At 40.1% G+C, this 19,590-nt stretch overlaps 1 protein-coding gene across 2 annotated transcripts in view; it reads right to left on the bottom strand.

The window, feature by feature from the left end:
• SSPN (sarcospan) overlaps positions 1-19,119 on the bottom strand; it is a 39,436-nt gene extending 20,317 nt beyond the window's left edge. Inside the window, exon 1 of one of the 2 annotated variants that reach the window (XM_037144840.2) lies at positions 18,739-19,119. In XM_037144840.2, the coding sequence (XP_037000735.2) occupies positions 18,739-19,017 (279 nt within the window). In that variant the 5' untranslated portion in view covers positions 19,018-19,119. Of the gene's footprint in view, positions 1-10,817; positions 10,917-18,738 lie in introns of those variants that run through there. The other variant, XM_037144841.2, reaches the window with a different exon arrangement.
• Positions 19,120-19,590: the final 471 nt, after the last annotated feature.

Here is a 19,590-nt window from a genome sequence, read left to right as displayed (position 1 = left end):
GCCACATACTTATATACAGAGACTGAGGCAATATTTCTTAGCTCTGGCTCTGACAGACCTGGGTTCAAAAGCCATCTCCACCACTTTTAGTTGTTGGCCTCAGACAAGTTAACCTCTTTGGGACTCAGCTTCCTCATCAGTGGGATAAGAACAAGAATGCCCACTCCGTACGTCACTGTGAGGATTACATAAGACAGCATGTGTAAAGACTCAGGGAAGCACCCAGCCCATGTGAGGCAGTCAATACATATTTGTCAGATGAATAAATGAACTCTTTCATTTAGTGGCTTGGGCTACTTCTCATTTCATAGCAAGGACCACTTTTCAGAAATCTTTCCAAAAAGGTTGACATAAATAGTTTGCAAACACTTAAGAGTTATAAAACTTCTTTTTTCTGCTTCTTTTTCTTTCTGATACAAGCCTACTTATTATCTACGACCCAGGAAATGCCAGTCTCAGTAAACATGCCACGCTGTATATGGCTCTCTGATTACACTATTGTGGTTTTACAAAGACAAGCATTCAATTTCTGGAGGAAAAAAAGAATGCTGTTCAGCTAAAAATGTTTTCTGTCTATAACAGATCCAAAATTAATATTACTTTTCCATTAAAAGCATAATTGTTTCAGCCAAACCAAGTGCACAGATATTAATGGGAAATTCCAAAAGTAATAGCATCTAAATACAAAGATTCAAAATCAACCAAAGGATCTATGGCAGAGTTGACCATTACTCTGAGGGAGGAGACCAACTATCTGTCTGTAAACTTTAAACAAACATTAATGTACAAGCATTAGAACCCAGGACACTAATTTTAATTTAAATTTTTTTCTTGTTTTTTATTAAACCAAGCTTAAAATAGTAGCTTTTTGTTTTCCACTACAAACAAAACTATCACTAGCAACAACTCTTTATAGCTAGCAACTCTTGCTTAGAATTGTTTTGCTTGGTTTATCAAGGAAGCCAAGCATATATCAGGAAGATATTCAATTTGCCTAGAGCTTCACGGTTTTACTCTTTTTCTTTAGAGTAGAAATTGTCTGTCAGGATCTCTGGGGCAGAAATGCTTTCTTCATCTAAGGACTGCGTTCCACCTGGCCTGGGAAGAGTCTGGGTCATGACACACACCCCATCTGTGCATGTCCACATCCCTCCGTGGGGGTTGGAGAGAACACTGTGTACTATTTACTTTGCAAAGACAACCTCGGAGATGTTTTTTAAAGCTAGTAGAAATCCAGGTAGGAATATGTCGGTGAAAAGGTAATTCTAGATGACAAACTGTGTTGCAGAAAATTGTTTCTTTTCAGTGTCTAAAGGGAAAAGACACTTGTTCAACCACACCTAGGTGTATAATATCCATTAATAAGATCTGCTCACTCCTTTTTTCCCTTTTATTGTTATAATTATCCTTTTGCCTGAGTTGATCCCTGACAATTTCCACATCTGAATTACTGTAAATGTATGGGATGTCTCACATGTGTTTGCAAAGACATTCAGATTTGATTCAAAATAAATTATTTATATATTAGTTGCATTGAAAAGCAAAAGCAGGCCTATTATTACCTAGACCTTTACTAAATCCAGATCTCTTTGGACAATAAATGGTAAAAATGAAATTCCTAAAATGTATGAGGCAATTCTTAAGGACATTATTGCTCATGCGAGGGCTGGCAGCAAGGGCAGGTGTACCTGCCCTGTTGTGGTAAAGAAGGTAAGGAGCACATACACATGAGGCTGAAATCCCTCGTAGGGTAACATACGTCCTTTCCACTTCAAAGTGGTGGATTTTATCATGATTTAAAACTGTCCCATCACCAGAAATGTACAGGCTTCCCTTGTGTCTGCAGGGGACTAGTTCTAGGACCCTCGCAGATACCCAAATCTGTAGATGCTCAAGTCCCTGATATAGAACAGCATAGTACTTGCACACAAGCTACACACAACCTCCTGTATGATCTAAATCATCTTTAGATTGAGTGTTATGCCTAACCCAATGCAAATACTATGTAAATAGCTGTTACATTTACATAATACAATACAATACTGTATTGTTTAGGGATAATGACAAGAAAAAAGTCTACACATGTTCAGTACAGAAGCAATGATGGTGGGCTCATCTACATATACATGTCGGCCACAAAGTAATGTTTGTCAAACATTTTTGATCTGGCATAGAGGTATTCAGTTTTGATTTATGTATACATATTATATATCATGTCTTTTTATGTATTATATGTACCTTCAATTTTCTTAACCAGTGTTGCACTGTAACTTGCATTGCCCTATAGTTTAGCAAGAGCTGTTGAACAAGCACAGAAAGAGTGGGAAGGAAAATGTGCTTGTCCCATGGCTGTGCTGTTCCTCAGCATATGTTCTGCAGTGCAGATGTTCACTTGTATCTCACATGTTGCTTTATAAGATAGGGGAAAACTATCTTGATGGAACTGATAAGAAGAAGGCGGAATTGTGACCAACAGCCAGATTAAGGAAGTGCGAATCCCTCAAATCCTGTGAATGTAGTGTGCTTTCCTTGATGTTCCTGCTCAAGCAAAGCCAGAAAGCTGAGGACATCTGCAAGAGATGTAGCAGCACAGAGCTGCTACAATCTGCAAGTTCCAAACCTTTGCTTGAAAATCATTGCAAAGAGCTCACGTTTTACATCAGTGCATCTCACAACTGTTTCTTCAACTCACAGAAAACTGAGAGGAAAATCTGACAACTATCCTGGTGTATGACTTACCATAGAGACAGTCAAGTAGAATTCCTTTGGTTTCGTCTTATTTTAATACTATAACAGATTTGTATATTCATTTTAAGTTTCATGTTTTATGGGAACTGCTGGGAATTATTGCAATTACACCCTCAAAAGACAATAAGCACAAACAACAGAATTATGAAGTAATTAAGTTGGTTGTGGATGAAAACTGAGCTGGGTAGTCATAAGACATGAACTGTGCTTTGACCTGAAATGTCTTTTAGTTCTTTATCCCTCACTTCTGGTACTCTGCCTTCAATCATTTTGAATCCAGTAATATTTATTCTTCAAACTCTGCTCAAGGATTTCCTCTACCTAGGAAGGCTACCTTTTGTGCATTACCACTTTGTATGCATTACCTCATTTATTCCCTAAAGGCAGTTGGCAAAAAAAAAAAAAATTACCCCATTTTATGGAGAATTGTGACTCAGAGAGGTTAAGAAACTTGTAAGTTGATTCACAGACTTTGTAAAGCATCACAAAATTTTATTTAAGCATAATATTAAGGACCAAATGGTGTGAAACCCTTCTTTTGATAAAACTATTTAAAATGCTCTGAGCTTCTAGAGGTGAAAAGATGGGACTAAGACCAGGGCATAAAGGTAAGCCCTTCAAAAGGCTACACCCTTACATGACCACAAAATAACCCACTCGCACTGAATAACATCAAGAAAATGGTTCTGTCTCATCTCATGGTGGGATGAAGATTTTGAGGGTTTTCTACCATTTGAGTAGTCCTGAAACCCTTCAAATGAGACAGTGGAAGGAACATGAAAACAATCCTGGGGAAGAAACACTGTTTTTGTTTTCTCAACAAATAAGTTGTAGGGGAGAGAGAGGGAGGGGGTATGAGAGAGAGAACAGAAAAAATAGAGAAGGGGTAAATCTTTGAGTAAAGAAGACATAAGAAATACATGAACCAATTACAGTTCATAGATCTTAGTGAGGTCCTGACCGTGACACACTGTGAAGGAAGAAATACTAATGAGTTAATTATGGATATTTGAACACTGATTTGATCCTATTAAGAAACTGTTAACTTGTTAAGTGTGATTGGGATTTATTTTTAGTCTTCATTTTTTGACTTACATAGTGAAATATTTATGGCTGAAATGATATAATATTTTATATTTACTTCATAATAATCCATTCTGCTATGTATTGGTATAGATGGAGCATAGGAGCATACAAGTGAAGATGATCATAAGTTAATAATTATTAAAGCTGAGTGATGAGAACATAGGGTTAATTATATTATCAATTTTTGTGTAGCTTGAAATTTTCTGTAATAAACAGGTTAAGGAAACAAGAGAGTGGCCTTGGCTCATGACACCAAGGGACACCTGGCTACACAAATGGTCTAGAAGAGTCATACTATCTAGTAGCTATACCAAATTATCACAGATAAAGCCCCTTGGAGACTCAATTCACAAGCCAATTATAGAGACAAATTAAGAAGCAACTCATTAATGAAGGCGGCATATAACCATGTGTGCATGTTCTCTCTCTTTCAGAATTAATGCCACATGAGTTTCAAATAATAGAACCAATAAGTGGAGCCTATAAAAAACTATATTCAAAATACAGTCATGAAAGAAGAAGTTGAAAACATGAATAAAAATAAGGAACTTTAAAATGCCAGGGATATATTTAAAAAATAACAAAATATAAGTTCTAGAAATGAAGATAAAATCATTGGAATTAAAAACTCAATGGACATGTATTGGCAGATTAAACTCAACTGAAAATGGGAATAGTGAACTAGAAGATAAATCTAAAAAACTAATATAAAATACCACACAGAGAAATGGGAGAGATAAAGTATAATAAAGAAGTTAAGAAAAGAGAAGATGACATAAGTAAGTCTAAACATACATCTGATAGCAATTCCAAAGAGACTAAAAAGAAGAGACAGATGATGTTTGAAAAAATACATATAAATATTTCAAAATCCTAAATTTTTTTCAGAATTCATGAAAGACACAAAAATCTTAGATTCAGGAAACATAAGTCCCAAGTAAGATAAATAAAAAGAAACTCTATATTTAGACACATTGTAGCTAAACTGTGAACATTGTAGAATATCAAATAAATGGAGACATATTTTCTCTCATGTAAGAAAGTACAAATAAAACAAAACAAAACAAAAAACAAAGGGGACTTCCAGCTAAGATGGAGGCGAGGTAGACACACTGTGCCTCCTCGCACAACCAAAAGAAGGATGACAATTCAGAAACAAAAAACAACCAGAACTGACAGAAAATCGAACTGTATGGAAGTCCAACAACCAAGGAGTTAAAGAAGACACACTTATCCAGACCGGTAGGAGGGGCGGAGACAGGCAGTAGGGCAAGAGGACTTGCAGCAAGGCAGTGGCTGACACACCAGGGAGGCGGTGGATTATGGAGCAGGGCACGCAAGGCTGCAGCTGGCTGTCAAGGTGGCAGCAGGTGGAGCGAGTGGTCCCACATTCATGTGGGGATAAACCAGGAAGAACACTGGGGAACGGGACAGACTGCACAACTCAGGGTTCCAGCGAGGAAATAAAGCCTCAAACCTCTGACTGAAAACACCCATGGGGGTTGAGGCTGCAGCCTCACAGGAAAGATTGTTGGAGAGACCCACAAGGTCCTAGATGTACACAAGCCCACCCACCTGGGAATCTGCACCAGAAGGGCTCACTTTGCTTGTGGGTAGTGGGGGCAGTGACTGAAATCAACAAAGAGCAAAGCAAGTGCCATTGTTCCCTCTCTGACCTGCCCCCACATACAGCAACACAACCCAGTGACATAGGTTGCCCCGCCCTGGTGCACACCTAAGGCTCTGCCCCTTATGTGTAACAGGCACAACAAGACAATAAAAAATGGCCCAATTGAAAGAACAGATCAAAGCTCTAGAAAAAATACAATTAAGCGACAAAGAAGTAGCTAACCTATCAGAATGCATAGTTCAAAATGCTGGTAATCAGGATGCTCACAAGATTGGTTGAATTTGGTCACAAATTAGATGCAAAAATGAAGGCAATGCTAAGTGAAATAAAGGAAAATGTATAGGGAACCAATAGTAATGTGAAGGAAACTGGGACTCAAATCAACGGTGTGGACCAGAAGGAAGAAAGAAACATTTGGCTAGAAAAGAATGAAGAAACAAGAATTCCAAAAAAATGAGGAGAGACTTAAGAACCTCCAGAACATCTTTAAACATTCCAACACCTGAATTATATGGGGTACCAGAAGGGGAAGAGGAAGACCAACAAATGAAAACTTATTTGACCAAATAATGAAGAACTTCCCTAATCTGGCAAAGGAAATAGACTTCCAGGAAATCCAGGAAGCTCAGAGAGTCCCAAAGAAGTTGGACCCAAGGAGAAACACACCAAGGCACATCATAATTACATTACCCAAGATTAAAAATAAGGAGAGAATCTTAGAAGCAGCAAGAGAAAAGAAGGCAATTACCCTCAGGGAACTACAAAGGAGTTCCCCTCAGATTGTCAGCTGATTTCTCGAAAGAGACCTTACAGGCAAGAAGGGGCTGGAAAGAAGTATTCAAAGTCATGAAAGGCAAGGACCTACATCCAAGATTGCTCTATCCAGCAAAGCTTTCATTTAGAATGGAAGGGCAGATAAAGTGCTTCTCAGATAAGACCAAATTCAAGGAGTTCATCATCACCAAGCCCTTATTATGTGAAATGTTAAAGGGATTAACCTAAGAAAAAGAAGATAAAAAATATGAAGATTAAAATGACAACAAACTCACAACAATCACATCTAAAACAGAAAAAAGCAAACTAAGCAAACAACTAGAACAGGAACAGAACCACAGAAATGGAGATGACACAGAGGGTTATCAACAGGGGAGTGGGAAGAGGAAAGAAGGGGAAAAGGTACAGAGAATAAGTAGCATAGATGGTAGGTAGAAAATAGACAGGGGAGGTTAAGAACAGTAGAAGAAATGGAGAAGCCAAAGAACTTATCTGTATGACCCTGGACATGAACTAAAGTGGGGGAATGTGGGTGGGAGTGGGTGTGCATGGTGGAGGGGCATAAAGGGGGGAAATGGGACAACTGTAATAACACAATCACTAAAATACATTTAAAAAATACCAAAAGTATTCTTGTTGGATATTAAAAGCCAATTCTAAAATACATATGGTTAAGACTTATGGAGACAATTTTGAAGAAGAATAAGTGGGGTGGAGAGGAGGTAGGTTGCTTATGCTATCACTGTTATACAAGGTGCATTACGGTGCTGTTTTGTTTTTTATCCTCCTCCAAGGACATTTTTTTCATTGCTTTTGGATAGAGAGGAAGGGAGATAGGAAGGGAGAGAAAGAAACATTGATGTGATAGAGAAACTTTGATTGGCTGCCACAAGAACATGTGTATGGCCCCCATGACTGCATCTGGACCAAGCATCTTTGGTTGGGCCACACCCCAGGCATATCCATGATGGAGTATCAAGCCACAATCCCTTGGTTACAGAAGGATGTTCCAACCAACTGAGCCATACCGACCAGGTCACAGTGCTGTTTTAATTTAGACAATGCGATACTGGCACAGTCATAGACAAAGCAGTTAAGTTGAAGAGAACCACAAAAACAATCCTCAAATCTAACATGAAAACTCTTGATAGATGATAAATGGACATAGCAGTTCAGTACAGAAAGGATCAATTATTTAGTAAATGGTACTAGAAAAATTAACAATTCCTAAGAGAAAAAACAAAATATGGACACTACCTCACATCACATGCAAAAAATTAGACCCCTTAGATTAAAAATATAAATACAAAAGCAAACCTTTAACATTTTTAGAAAATGATATAAAAATATTTTTATGATCTTGGGATAGGAAGAGATTTCTTTAAAATATTTCAAAGCACATATCATAAAAAGATTGATCAGTATAAATAATGCAGTAAAATTAAATCTTTCACACAGTCACCATAAACATGAAGTAGAAGACATGGTACCAACCAGGAAAACACATGTGCAGCACCATGGAAGTTAGGGAACAAAGAGAGAAAGTCCTATAACTCAGCAAGTAAGAGGTAAATGACCCCTAGAAAATACTTGTTGACTAGATAAACAATAGAAAACAGAATAAAATGGGCAATAAACATAAAAATATGTTCAACCTGAGCAGTAAGCAGAAAAAATGTACATTAAAACAAGATATCATTGCACACAAGTGTGCAAAAATTAAAATTGTCTGACATTACAAATGTTGGCAAGTCTGTGAAATCAGTGGGAACTCTGACTCACTGTCACTGGGAGTACAGGTTAATAGAGCTTTGGGTTTGTGCTACTGATCAGTCAATATCTAGTGAGTTCAAAGTCCTAGGAACATGTCCTAAAGAAACTGAAATATCTGCACAGGAAGCCATGGAACAGGATGTCCACTGCCAAACTGTTTATAATTGCAAAAAGAATTTTTTTGAAAACAGCCTAAATTTTCATCAATGGGAGAATGAATAATTATTGTATATTCCTATAGGGAAATACAGTATAGCAAAAATGAATAAATGGTATCCGTGTACTATTATTAATAAATCTCAAAAACAATGAGCAAAGCCCTGACTGGTGTAACTTGGTTGGTTGGGCATTCCCCTGCAAAGTGAAATGTTGCCTGCCCCTTTGATTCCAATCAGGGCACATGCAAGAGGCAACCAATTGATGTTTCTCTCACACCAGTGTTTCCTTCTATTTCTCCTTCCCTTCCCCTCTAAGAATATATAAAATTAAAAACATGAAAACAAAAACAATATGTAAAAATGTTATGCTACCATTTATATACAGTTCAAAACATGTAAAACTAAACTAGCTGTTGGTGCCAGTTCAAAAGTTAGGAAATATGCACAGGCATGATGAATACAAAGTTCAGGATAGCAGACACCTCCAGAGAAAGAAGGGTGGTGGGGTAGGAGAATATGCTTGAGAAAGGACACAGGTGACTTCAATGTATTGTATTTTCTTTCCTTAAAAAGACATTTGTGACAAAATATTAAAACTTGACAGACCTGTGTATAAGTAGGAGGTTGTTTTATTTTTCTCTAGATAGACTACAAGAGACTTAGAAATTTTCATAATTAAAAGTAATCACAGAACTGCCCATGCTTATTCAAACCCTCATAAAAATGAAAATAAAAATTGTCACCAAAATTGTTTTGGAATGGCTACAAATGGGTAGACCCAGGAGTCTATCCAAAGCTGGAACCTCCTACAGTTCCAGCCCCCCTCTCTTTCCTGGTCCTCCCAAGACAAGATAATTACACCCTTGTGGGGCTGTTTTCTCGCGGACACCACTTTAGCCCTTGGTTTTTTAAACTGTACTGCAGTTAGTTGTGGGTGCGTGTCTTCAGCCAGATGCTGAGCTCCTGGGGGCTCCGAGTGGAATGGCAAAAGACAAAGGGAGGCTGGTTAAGATGTGAAAAGTTTCTGTCTTACGTGTAAGTACTCTTTCTTTTATAGGGTTCTGTTCTGTTTCCTATCAGCCACCTTAACTCACTTTTGTGGACTTATCAGAAACTAATAGTAAGTTCTACAAATACCTACTTTGCAAAATAATCCATTTTCAAAAAAAAGGTAAGAGAAACAAAGACTGCGTTCCAGAATTTATCATAAATCAATAGGAAGGGTATAATGGCTCCATATTTGTGGAAAAAATAAACAACCTATAGTTTATTTGTTTCACTGGGATTTTTCAAGTCCTCAGGAGGGAAAGCAATCATGTAAATGTGGATTTAGTCAACTCTATAGATACGGCTGTAGGCAGGATTTTATTACTCAGGCACAATTAAGTAGGTTCTCAAATTAGGTCCCTCTTTAGAAAGGACTTCAGAGATAATTCTCCATTAATACCCCTGGTTCATGTATCTGAAATAGTGCAATAAATAAAAACTTATGAGATATTACAGTCTATAGCAGTTATACAATAAATCAATATAAATCCAATTATATAACATTGTAACAGGAGTAAAAATGACAGAACCATCCCGTTCGACCTATAAAAAATATCACCAAGCGGTATTCTAATTGAGAGCACTTTTTACCAAAACAAAACAAAAACCCAGGATGTAATGGAACGTTAAGGAATATACAATATTATTTCTCCTTTGAAAAAGTGTTTTGTTCTTTTCAACATGAGGAGGTCAGTGTTCCCAGGCAGGCTGCCGCCTCTCCAGCGTCTCTCCTCTTCCCTTCCATGGCAACATGGGTTGGTTACAAGACACTGAGCTTTTTGTGATGTGTGTGTGAGGACAGGGAGAAAGGGAGCAAGGCTTCAGGGAGGTCTTGAGGTGGAAAAATTTGTGACGCACTAGGTTCGGTGAGTGAATGAGAATTATTTATCGAGGGTTGTATAACACAATAGTTACGGTCATCCTATGCTCATTTAAAAAATTATTTGGTCTCAAAGCTCTTAATTCTGATTGAAACCCTTTAATAGGTGTTCGACTGGTCACAGAAAGATTATGAGATGAAGCCAACCCATGTGAGTCTGATCCTTCTGGTTCAGACTCTGACCAGCTGAAAGCAGGAGAGAAATAAATTTATTGAATAAGTAACATGGAAACTTAAAGGGTGGTCACAATCTGGGTTGGAGCTGTCTGTAGTCATGGAGACAGGAGCTTCCCTACATGATAACATGGTCACCTTCTGGAGTCCAAGTCTGCCCTTCTGTTGCCTCGGCTGCCCCGCCCTTTCACGGAGCTGGGGAGAGGCAGCCCGCGTTCTCCTTAATCGAGCAGCACCCTCCACTGTCCAACAACAGCGATCAAGACCGAAAAGCTGTTCCCCTTATCTCGGAAAAGGCCTCCTTCATTACTCTCCTGGCACAGCTCAAAGTGAGATAAAGCTCAGCCTGAGCCTAAAAGCCTGATATGTGTGCCACACCTGATACTTGAGAAGGAGCTAGAAAGTTGTTTTGTCTTGTTTTTTTTCCCTCCCCTAGTAATAAAGCTACAATTCTCTCCCTAGTCGTGTTAACACACTTGCAATTCTCCCTCTCTTCTGGTCACCTGTCACTATCTTCCACCTGAGAGAGGCGTTGATAATAACCTACCTCAAACGAGTTTTCATGGCTCATTATGATGCATGCTGAGTCAAACACTTTCCAAACAACAGCCGGGTGGGACACCACTAAAACGGCACCCTCTTGAGCTTGCTTGCAGCCTCTTCCAGCCCCAGGGCCCTCCCAGCCAGGGGTGGGGAGTTGCTTATTTCTGCAACAACAGAAACAGACCTCAACCGGACTTCTTTGGCAGAATCTGAGAATGCTTAGTAATGAACAGACCCTGCGCTTTCTAATGTCCACTTGCTTACTGGCTTTCTGCCAGCACATAGAAAACACATCACTGAAGTGCATTCATGACCGTGGTAGGCAGGGGATATTGCTCTAGCAACATTATTAGATCAAAGAGCATCAGCTTTAAATACGCTCCAAAATCAGACTGGAGACATCATAAGATGCCTCTGGAATGCCGGCTGTGCTTTTGTTTGCTACTCATTTTGGAACTGGGGTTGGACCAGCAGTTAAAAGAGGCAGACTGGACTGCTCTAGGCCATCTTCTCTTGTCTTTTCTCCTGGGATGGTTTGGGTTTGTGGAGCACTTGATAGAGTAAAGCAAAGCCCAGTTTGGGATGTGTAAGCAGGACACACAGGATCCTATCAGAAGGCCTTGAAGGCCTACAAAAGGGGAGACCTACCAAGGAGACACAGGCTCCTGCCAGAGGATGTTACCTCAAGAGGCCCAAGGTGGGTACACCCCAGAATTTTATTCTGACCCATTCCACAAAACCGAGAGTCCGACTCTACTTTTCAGAGTCATCAGCAAAAATGAAAACAGTGGCTACATATTCCAAAGACCTGAGAGGTGGCTTCCTTTGAGTTTTAAAAACACCAAGCATCTGCCAACAGAGGACAGGAAGCTGATCTGAGCCTCCCAAAACAGCTCCACTCAGCCAAACACCCTCATTTCCTTGCCTCAGCAGCCAAGGTGTCATCTAGCTGGAACCTGACAGCAAGTCACCCTTGGGGCAGTAAAAGGGAGGCAGAGATTTACTAAATGGTGGTTCCTAAACTTTGAAGAGCTAATGCAGCAAATAAAATGCCTCAGCTACCCTTAGAGTTGTTTTCACTTGCTGAATCTACTGTTTCATTTTTACAGAAGTTTGATGAAAGAAGCAATCTGTAAACACAGTGAAACAACGTCCTCCGCATGTGTCACCAGTGGCATGGGCGCAGAGCCAGCCAGCTCCTTGCACGGTCGTGTGGCAGTCTACTGGCTGGGAATTCTCATCAGAAACATTCAGACGTCTAGCTGTTCTGTGAAAACCATAGCGCCTTCATGACTAAGCAGACAGACGAGCTTAAGAACCACTGAAGTGGTTGTATGACTTTATATCCCTCACTGAATGTGCTGTGGGCTGAACTATGTTCCCCCTCATGCACATGTTTAAGCCCCCGCAGAGTGGCTGAATTCAGGGGTGGGCTTTTAAGAAGTAACTGAAGTTAGATGAGGTCATGTGGATCAGTTCCCAATCCAACAGGACGGGTGGCCTTGGAAGAAGAAGAGAAAAATCCCTCCCTTTCTCCCGGCACATGCACCGAGGAAATAGAGCACACACAGTGAGAATACAGCCCCCAGGAGCCAGGAGACAGCCCTCGCCAGAGTCCAACCACCCTGGAGCAGACTGAGACAGAAAGAAAAGTGTATTTTGGGTACTGCCATAGGTGTAGGTATGCACGTGTGAATTTTAAGATTAACCAGGGTGATCAAGTGAGCTGCCTTGCTTGAGCACCTGAGAGTTACTCCTGCCAAGTTCTGTATCGATACTACTGAGATCTGAGGTGGTATCCAAACCATTTGAAAGATGGGCCTCTGAAAAAGACGTTTATATGGTTTATAATTTAAGTATGATGGCCAACATTCTTCTTTAAAAAAATAGTTCACCTTCAGTTTATGAACTTATGACAATAAAACTGCCCTTGAATAGTCACAAGAAGTAAAAACTACTGGGTTAAAATACAACATTAGGAGGTCCCATCCAGCTATAGATTTGATGGGCTCTTTGGATCAGCATTTCTCTAGTTTGCCAGGATTGGGGCCTTAAAAATGAACTGTATTTTGCAGTGAAATGATATCTAATTAAAGTTTAATGACAAGATTCCGTTCCTGTCCTACAGCAACATAGAAATATGCAACTGAACTCTTCACATACCCTTCTGTGTGACCTTTAATGCTGATGCTGACCTTTCGGCGAACAACTCAGGCAAGTGGACCCAGCTAGAGAAAAACCCTTCATAGAAATGCCACAGACAAGGCTAAAGGCAAGAAAAAGTCTAGAGAGCAGCCATTTCCTCAGAAGAAATTCAAAGTGGACATCGTATTGGTAATCTATGAAAGTATTAGACCAAATATGAGGAAAACCTATGCCATCGCTCTCTTTGCTGATGAAAGACATCCAGCATTCAGTGACATCAATCCTGATTTGTCCTAATTTATGCTAATTAGGGGAATGTAAAGTAAGTCAAATGGTCTCTTTTTCTTCTTTTTTTAAAACCCTGCAGGAACTTTATAACATGAAATAAACATCTCCATAATGCCAATTCAATGTATTCTGAATATTTCTGGAACCCAGGAACCCAAAACATTTCTTATATTTCCTTATAGTTATATTACCTTTAAAATATTATCAGTAAACTTAAATTTGTCTGCAAACCATAGTTTAAAACTGCTTCTCAGCAGTACAAACAGAAACTCTGGTAATGACAAATATAAAATAAACAGAGTTCAATCCCACACTTTTGGGGCACCCATTGTGTGTCAGGAGATAGAGAGTAGCCCCAGGGGCATGTAAAACACTTACAGAGAATGAATTTCTCTATTTTTACTGGGTTACCCACACATTCTATACATTAATGTTTCTATGACATAAAATACAATCAAATGATCATTGACATCTCAAAAGTTTCCAAAGACTGGCTTTCTGAGTTGAATATAGCCACTGTACCGGATTGAAAATACCGGAACCTGCTCCTTCTCTTCCTTATTTTAAAATGAGAAAGAAGATTCAGGGATACGCTCCATCTGATATAAGTGCTCTCATGGCCTTTGTGTATCTGGCTTAGTAAACACTAGAGGTAATGGGAAAATACAGTTATCCTAATATTCCAAGCATCAAATGATTTTGTTCAGTCTTGACCTTTCTTATTCTTTATTCTGCATTTCTAAAATTCTTTCAGAAAATACATTATCAATATTTTTAATATTCCCTTTTATTTTCACATACTTTTTAATTTTTTGACCAATTAATTGAATTACATTTCATGTTTACTTACTAGTATTACTTCATGTATAATTTTCCTACCATTATTTATTATAATAAATTGAGTTATGGCATGCAATTAACACCCCTCACCTCCTAACAATTCTGTGACAGTTGATATAATAAAAATTATTTCCCAGAGGTACCACAGGTGTAACATTAGATTTTGAAGCATATTAAAGTCCCAATATAAAAAATAATGTATTGCTATGCAATATATTCCTAATATAATTCCAGATTAAATTTCTCAAATGTCAATGCATCTGTGTAGAAAACTGATATGTGCTATGTGTCATACATCTAATTGTGAATTTCAGGTGTATTCTGTTTTAAAATAAATAAGCATCCAATTTTCCTTTCTGTTAAGTCAAATTAGACATAGACTTTAGAAATCTGAATAAACCTGCATTTTTAATTCCTTAGAGTAAGTTAACATATGAAAACTGTTATTCAAATTCTTGACAGGACTCTTAATCATGACAGATTTATACAATGAGTTTTATGAATGACATTAAGGAAAGGAAATATTCTTTCCTTCCTTTTAAGCCCTTTCTTTAAACTTTCTAATGTGATTAATGTGGTATATATATCAGAATTTTTATTCCAGTTGGGTCAGCTATGGAAGCAATGGAAAGAGAACAGGAAAGCTAAAAACCACAATAAGGCAAAGAAATCCCCATTTCCCATGGAAATATTACCTATAAGGGCCAAGAGACTAACAAATACTAAGCATCCCCATTGGGGATAAGAGGCAAGAGTTTGCTCTTAAATTGACTTCAGAGTAGAGATGCCAAAGGAAATAAATCACTGTAAGTGAAATGCTTTAAAAGGTAAATAGGCTTTAAAAATATTTGCGTGGGTTAAGTTTTCCAATAGGAACTATTCATTAATGTCAGATATGGTAAGGGCACAGGTCCATCAAGATCTCTGGACATCTCTCCTGGTATATAATTCATTACTTTTAGACCAATGCCCAGCGCACTGGACACCCCCAGCACATGTTAGTGGATGAAGAAAGGTAAGCCAAAGTTCAAATATGTTATGTGCCACCAAAACCGAAATTGTATTCATTTAAGTAAGAAGTGAGCAAAGGACCCAAAATTCTTGAATTCCTTCAATCCATACTCATTTTTCATCAGTGAGAATTCCAGAATGATGAGCAACCTCAAATGCCTATTCAAGCCATTGGTAGAATGAAATGCAAACTTCTACTACTTTGGAGCCCCTGCCCCTAGCCAGGTGCATCCTCAAAGACCCTGTTTCACTTTGTATTGTCCTTGTGGTATGATTTACAACCCTTAAGCCATTTATAAAGAATTTTGATAGAAGAACATCACGTGACAGCTTACCTAGTCTCCATAGTGGCTCCGTTCGATTTTTTTCTTTTATAGGAACCTTTTGTAACCGAAGTAAAAAGACTTCAGTCATTTCTCTGATATGAGGAAGTCATATTTATGGATAGGCAAGAAATAACCTGTTTGTCGTCCTAAAGTTTCACTGGACATGGCGCTCTGATCATAGATTACCAAAAGCTTCTTCAACCTATAACCAGAAGTTCACTGAATATTCATCAATGCAACCAAACATTGGCCAACAAGAAGTCACCTCAATGGATCTGCCCACTGACAAAGATTCGACTGTGGGAATGGCAATGCCCTCATCTCAGGGTACTGGGATGGTCACCCTTGCAAAATGAATAAGTAATATGAGTTAAGCATGCAAGGCTGTCCATGGTGTGAGTGCATCAGTCTGCAGAGGCTGCTTGAATTCAGCCTAAATTTTGGAAGCAGTTTGACTGCCTCAGCACTAGCAATTGACCAGTATGCTTTGGTCTAGCAGGTCTTTTAAACAGGGCAAGCATTCCAGTATTCCCTGGGGGATATACTAGACCCAAATCACCCCATATTCCTAGGGAAAATGACCCCAAAGGAGCTACTTTCTTCCAAGTCAATTTTTATAAACCTCCAGAGAAACTCAGAAAGCACAGGACTGACCTAATACCACGACAATGGCTCAGAGTAACTGGGTGAGAACAGAAAAAGTGAGGTGACCAAATTGATATCCCCTTCACGGTTCAAACTGCTCTGGAAAATGTAGCAAGTCCAGAATAACTGTTCTGCAAGACTAGAGATAAAATGGAGCCACTTCTAATTTGAAGAGTGCCATCAACAATGACTGCTTCACTAATTGCTAATAAAAAGAGCTGCCTCATTGGATACTTACCATTAGCCAGCACTATTCTAAGTATTAGAACATGTCTTAATTTATTTAATCTTCAGGACAACCCTAAGAGGTAGGATTATTATTATTATCATTCTGATTTCATCAATCACGAAATGGAAACCTAGAGAGGTTAAATAACTTGCCCAAAGTTACTCAGAGAACAGTGGCTGGGCTAAGGCTCGACAACAGGGGCAGGCTTTACCCCTCTGCCCATCACCATCCTGCCTCCCTGTCTCGTCCCATCCCTGAAAGCCTGGAAGAGAGCCCTGGGAATAACCACAGACAGAGAGATGAGGACAACGAGCACGGTGTCCATGGGAGGCAGCGCCCGTTCCCTGCAGCTCTGGCCCAGCTGAGTTAGAGTCTGTCCTTGGCTGGCTCCTCGGATGCTCTGCTCACTCATCTCAGGGCATCTCCATTAGCTGCTCTGCTCTACAAACAGACTCTTAAGTTTTCTAAAGAAAATGTAAGATTATAAATACTAGTACAGATATCATTACAAACCAACTTCAGGAACATCCTACATTATGAACTAGAAAACTGGAAAGAAAAGAGACCTAACTATAGACTATATCTGTGTAGCATACCCAGGTAGTGTCCATGTGATGCTCCTGAAATTTTAGAGTTGCGCAATTTGTATGGTTTTGCCTTGAACGTTAAGAAAAACAATGTTTTCCCATCTAATTTGCTTTTTTGGGGGTACTGGGCTTTTGAAATTTTAAAAAAGATGGAAAACACATTCACAAATGGTATTCAGAACTACTGAATGAAGGAGTTTTGTTCCCTTTTTTCATTTAATTAGCCTAGTCTTAAAGAACAGATTTTATTCCCTCTAGATCTTGACAGTCATGGGGACGACTAAAATACCCACTATATCTTGGTGAACAGCTATTTTTAAAATCACTTGATTTAGAAAACTCCAATCATGATAATTTTGTGGGAATTCTTAGTACACAAATTAAAAGGTTTAAATTACCCTGCAAGAATGTGTGAGTTCCAATAATCTTAATTAGAAAATACCTACCTCAATGCATATTTATCAGGTGTGTCTAACATCTGCCGTGACACAAACTTACTTTGAGGGCTGCGTTACGAGTTAGAGCTTCTGCGGTCAGTAATAGCAGCAATGGCAGCAATATGAGATGAGGAGCCAGAAGTGAGTTGAGATTCTGGGCTCGCCTGACTCTGCTACTTTTAATCTCTGGGCTTCGAGAATGTCCTTTAACTTTTCTTAATCTGTTTCCTCCTATCTACAGAGGAAAAACAGTTTCCACCTCAACGTGTTGTTTCACGGATCAAAGAGATTTTAGTAAACCACAAGGCGTTATAATATGGCATAATATTAAAATTCCATTCTGTACAAAAATGCCATATTAATCAATGTAGGATATTTCTCATAATTCCAGGCCCTTATTATGCAAGAGTTTTTTAAAAAAAAAATAAATTAGACTCTGCAGCAATATATATTAAAATTACAAATCAAATTTGGCGACCCTGTGACTCAGCGAGGAAAACGCAGATGTAATTTCGTGCAAAAAGAAACCAACTTGGCTGATCTGCAGCTCTGCCAACTCATGACCCCGGGTGCATGAGTCCGTGGTGGGTCCTCTCACTTGGGACCTGGAGTAAAAGCTATAAGGGTGATGTGGGGATTAGAAAAAATATACGTAAGGCCTTTTGCAGGACAGGCACACAGTAGGTGCTCAACAAATGGCACCCATTTTACATTAAAGAATCCATTTAATTAAGCGAAGTATGCTGTGTGTCTCAACACTCACTCACAACAGCTGAGCAGTGTTCTGCTTAGAACAGTACATTCATTAGCAGAGTCCCAAGTAAACTTCTGATGCCGCCAGAGCTCTAAGTTTATCCTTCTTTAGATTCCAGCAGACTAAGGTTGTTCTTGCTGTATTCACGTTTCCTGCTTTAGGCCACTATTTTGTAAAACTTACTAACGAACCTCATATGTGAAGAATAAAATTAATACTACCCAATAGGGTAACTCCAAGTACAGGATTTTCCTAACCTACTTTTCACTAAGATGGACCTGCTTCACTGTTTGCTACTCATATAGGGCCAGGGGTGGGGTCCAGTGACTAGGATAAGAAAAAAGCTAAAGTGAATTTATTGTCTTGGAGCTGGTCAATTTGATCAAAATAAGCAGCCCTTGACTCGCCTCCCCAGCGCCGGAGCGCGTCAGAGTCAGGCGGGTTGGAGGCGTTCGGAATCACAAGCAGGAGAGGGGGCGCCAGTCCTCAGGTGCCGGGCGGGCCCCGGGGCAAACCAACAGTGCGGGCGTCAGTCACCAAGCAGAGCGCGGTTAGAGTGTAGCTGGGAGAGGGAGCATGCAGCTGGGTTAGTAGTGACTCGACCATGCGGCTTTGCATTCCTGTTCGGCAAACGCACTTAGGCAAAACAGACTTGATGCTTACAATGATCCCAGCCCAAAATGGAGTGTCTCTGACTAGCAGGGAGGAGCTGATGCTCGCCATGAGAAAGCCCACCACGGTCACAGCGATGCCTAAGGCCAGCTGCAGCAGGGCCAGCAGCAGCGGGAACCGGCAACCGCAGCAAGTCCGGGCCTCCTCCTCCCCGCACTCCTTGGGGGCCCCCTTGCCCTTCTTCGGCCCCATGTCGTCGGGCCCGGTGGCGTTCGTGGCCGACGGCCCCCCCTGCCTTCGCTGGCCGCGGGGCTGTTTGTCCTTGCCCATGGCGGCTGCGTGGGTGGGTGGGTGCGCGTACTGCGCGCTGGGCCCGGAGCTCGGCGCTGGGCGGGCTGAGCCAGCCTTGGTATTCGAATTACGGAGGCTGAACAAATATGGAAAACGTTTGGAGCCTCCAAAGGCCACAGGGAGCTCGCTGAAGAGGGGGAGTCGAGGGGGGTCGCCAACTGCCAACGCGCTAGGACGCTGCGCTTGTTGGGCCCACGAGCAGGGTTTGTCAATCGGCCGTGGGAAGCCGGCGCGCGTCCCTCGGCCTCATAAATCCTGTGCACTTTAAACAGGCTGGCTGCTTGGTGGGGGCGGTGGTAGAGGGAGGGGGAGGGGTGATGTCTGTTGTTCTCACTTGAAACCCCATGGTTTTTTTGTTGTTGTTTTGGTTTTGTTTTTGTTTTCTGAGAGGTGCAAGGCAAGGTGATGAATGTTTAAATCATTTTGGTTTAATTAACAGACAATTTAATCCAAAATAGGCATTGCTGAGTTCCAAGCTGTGAAGTCATTTCTAGCAGCCAAATTGTTTATTTTCCAACAAAGGCATAGGCTCTTTCTTTTTAAATTCTGCAA

Source organism: Artibeus jamaicensis, unplaced genomic scaffold (genome assembly GCF_021234435.1).
Source record: "Artibeus jamaicensis isolate MK-2021 breed Jamaican fruit bat unplaced genomic scaffold, CSHL_Jam_final contig_233, whole genome shotgun sequence".
Classification (NCBI taxonomy): Eukaryota; Metazoa; Chordata; class Mammalia; order Chiroptera; family Phyllostomidae; genus Artibeus; species Artibeus jamaicensis.
This window is presented reverse-complemented; position numbering and strand designations above follow the sequence as displayed.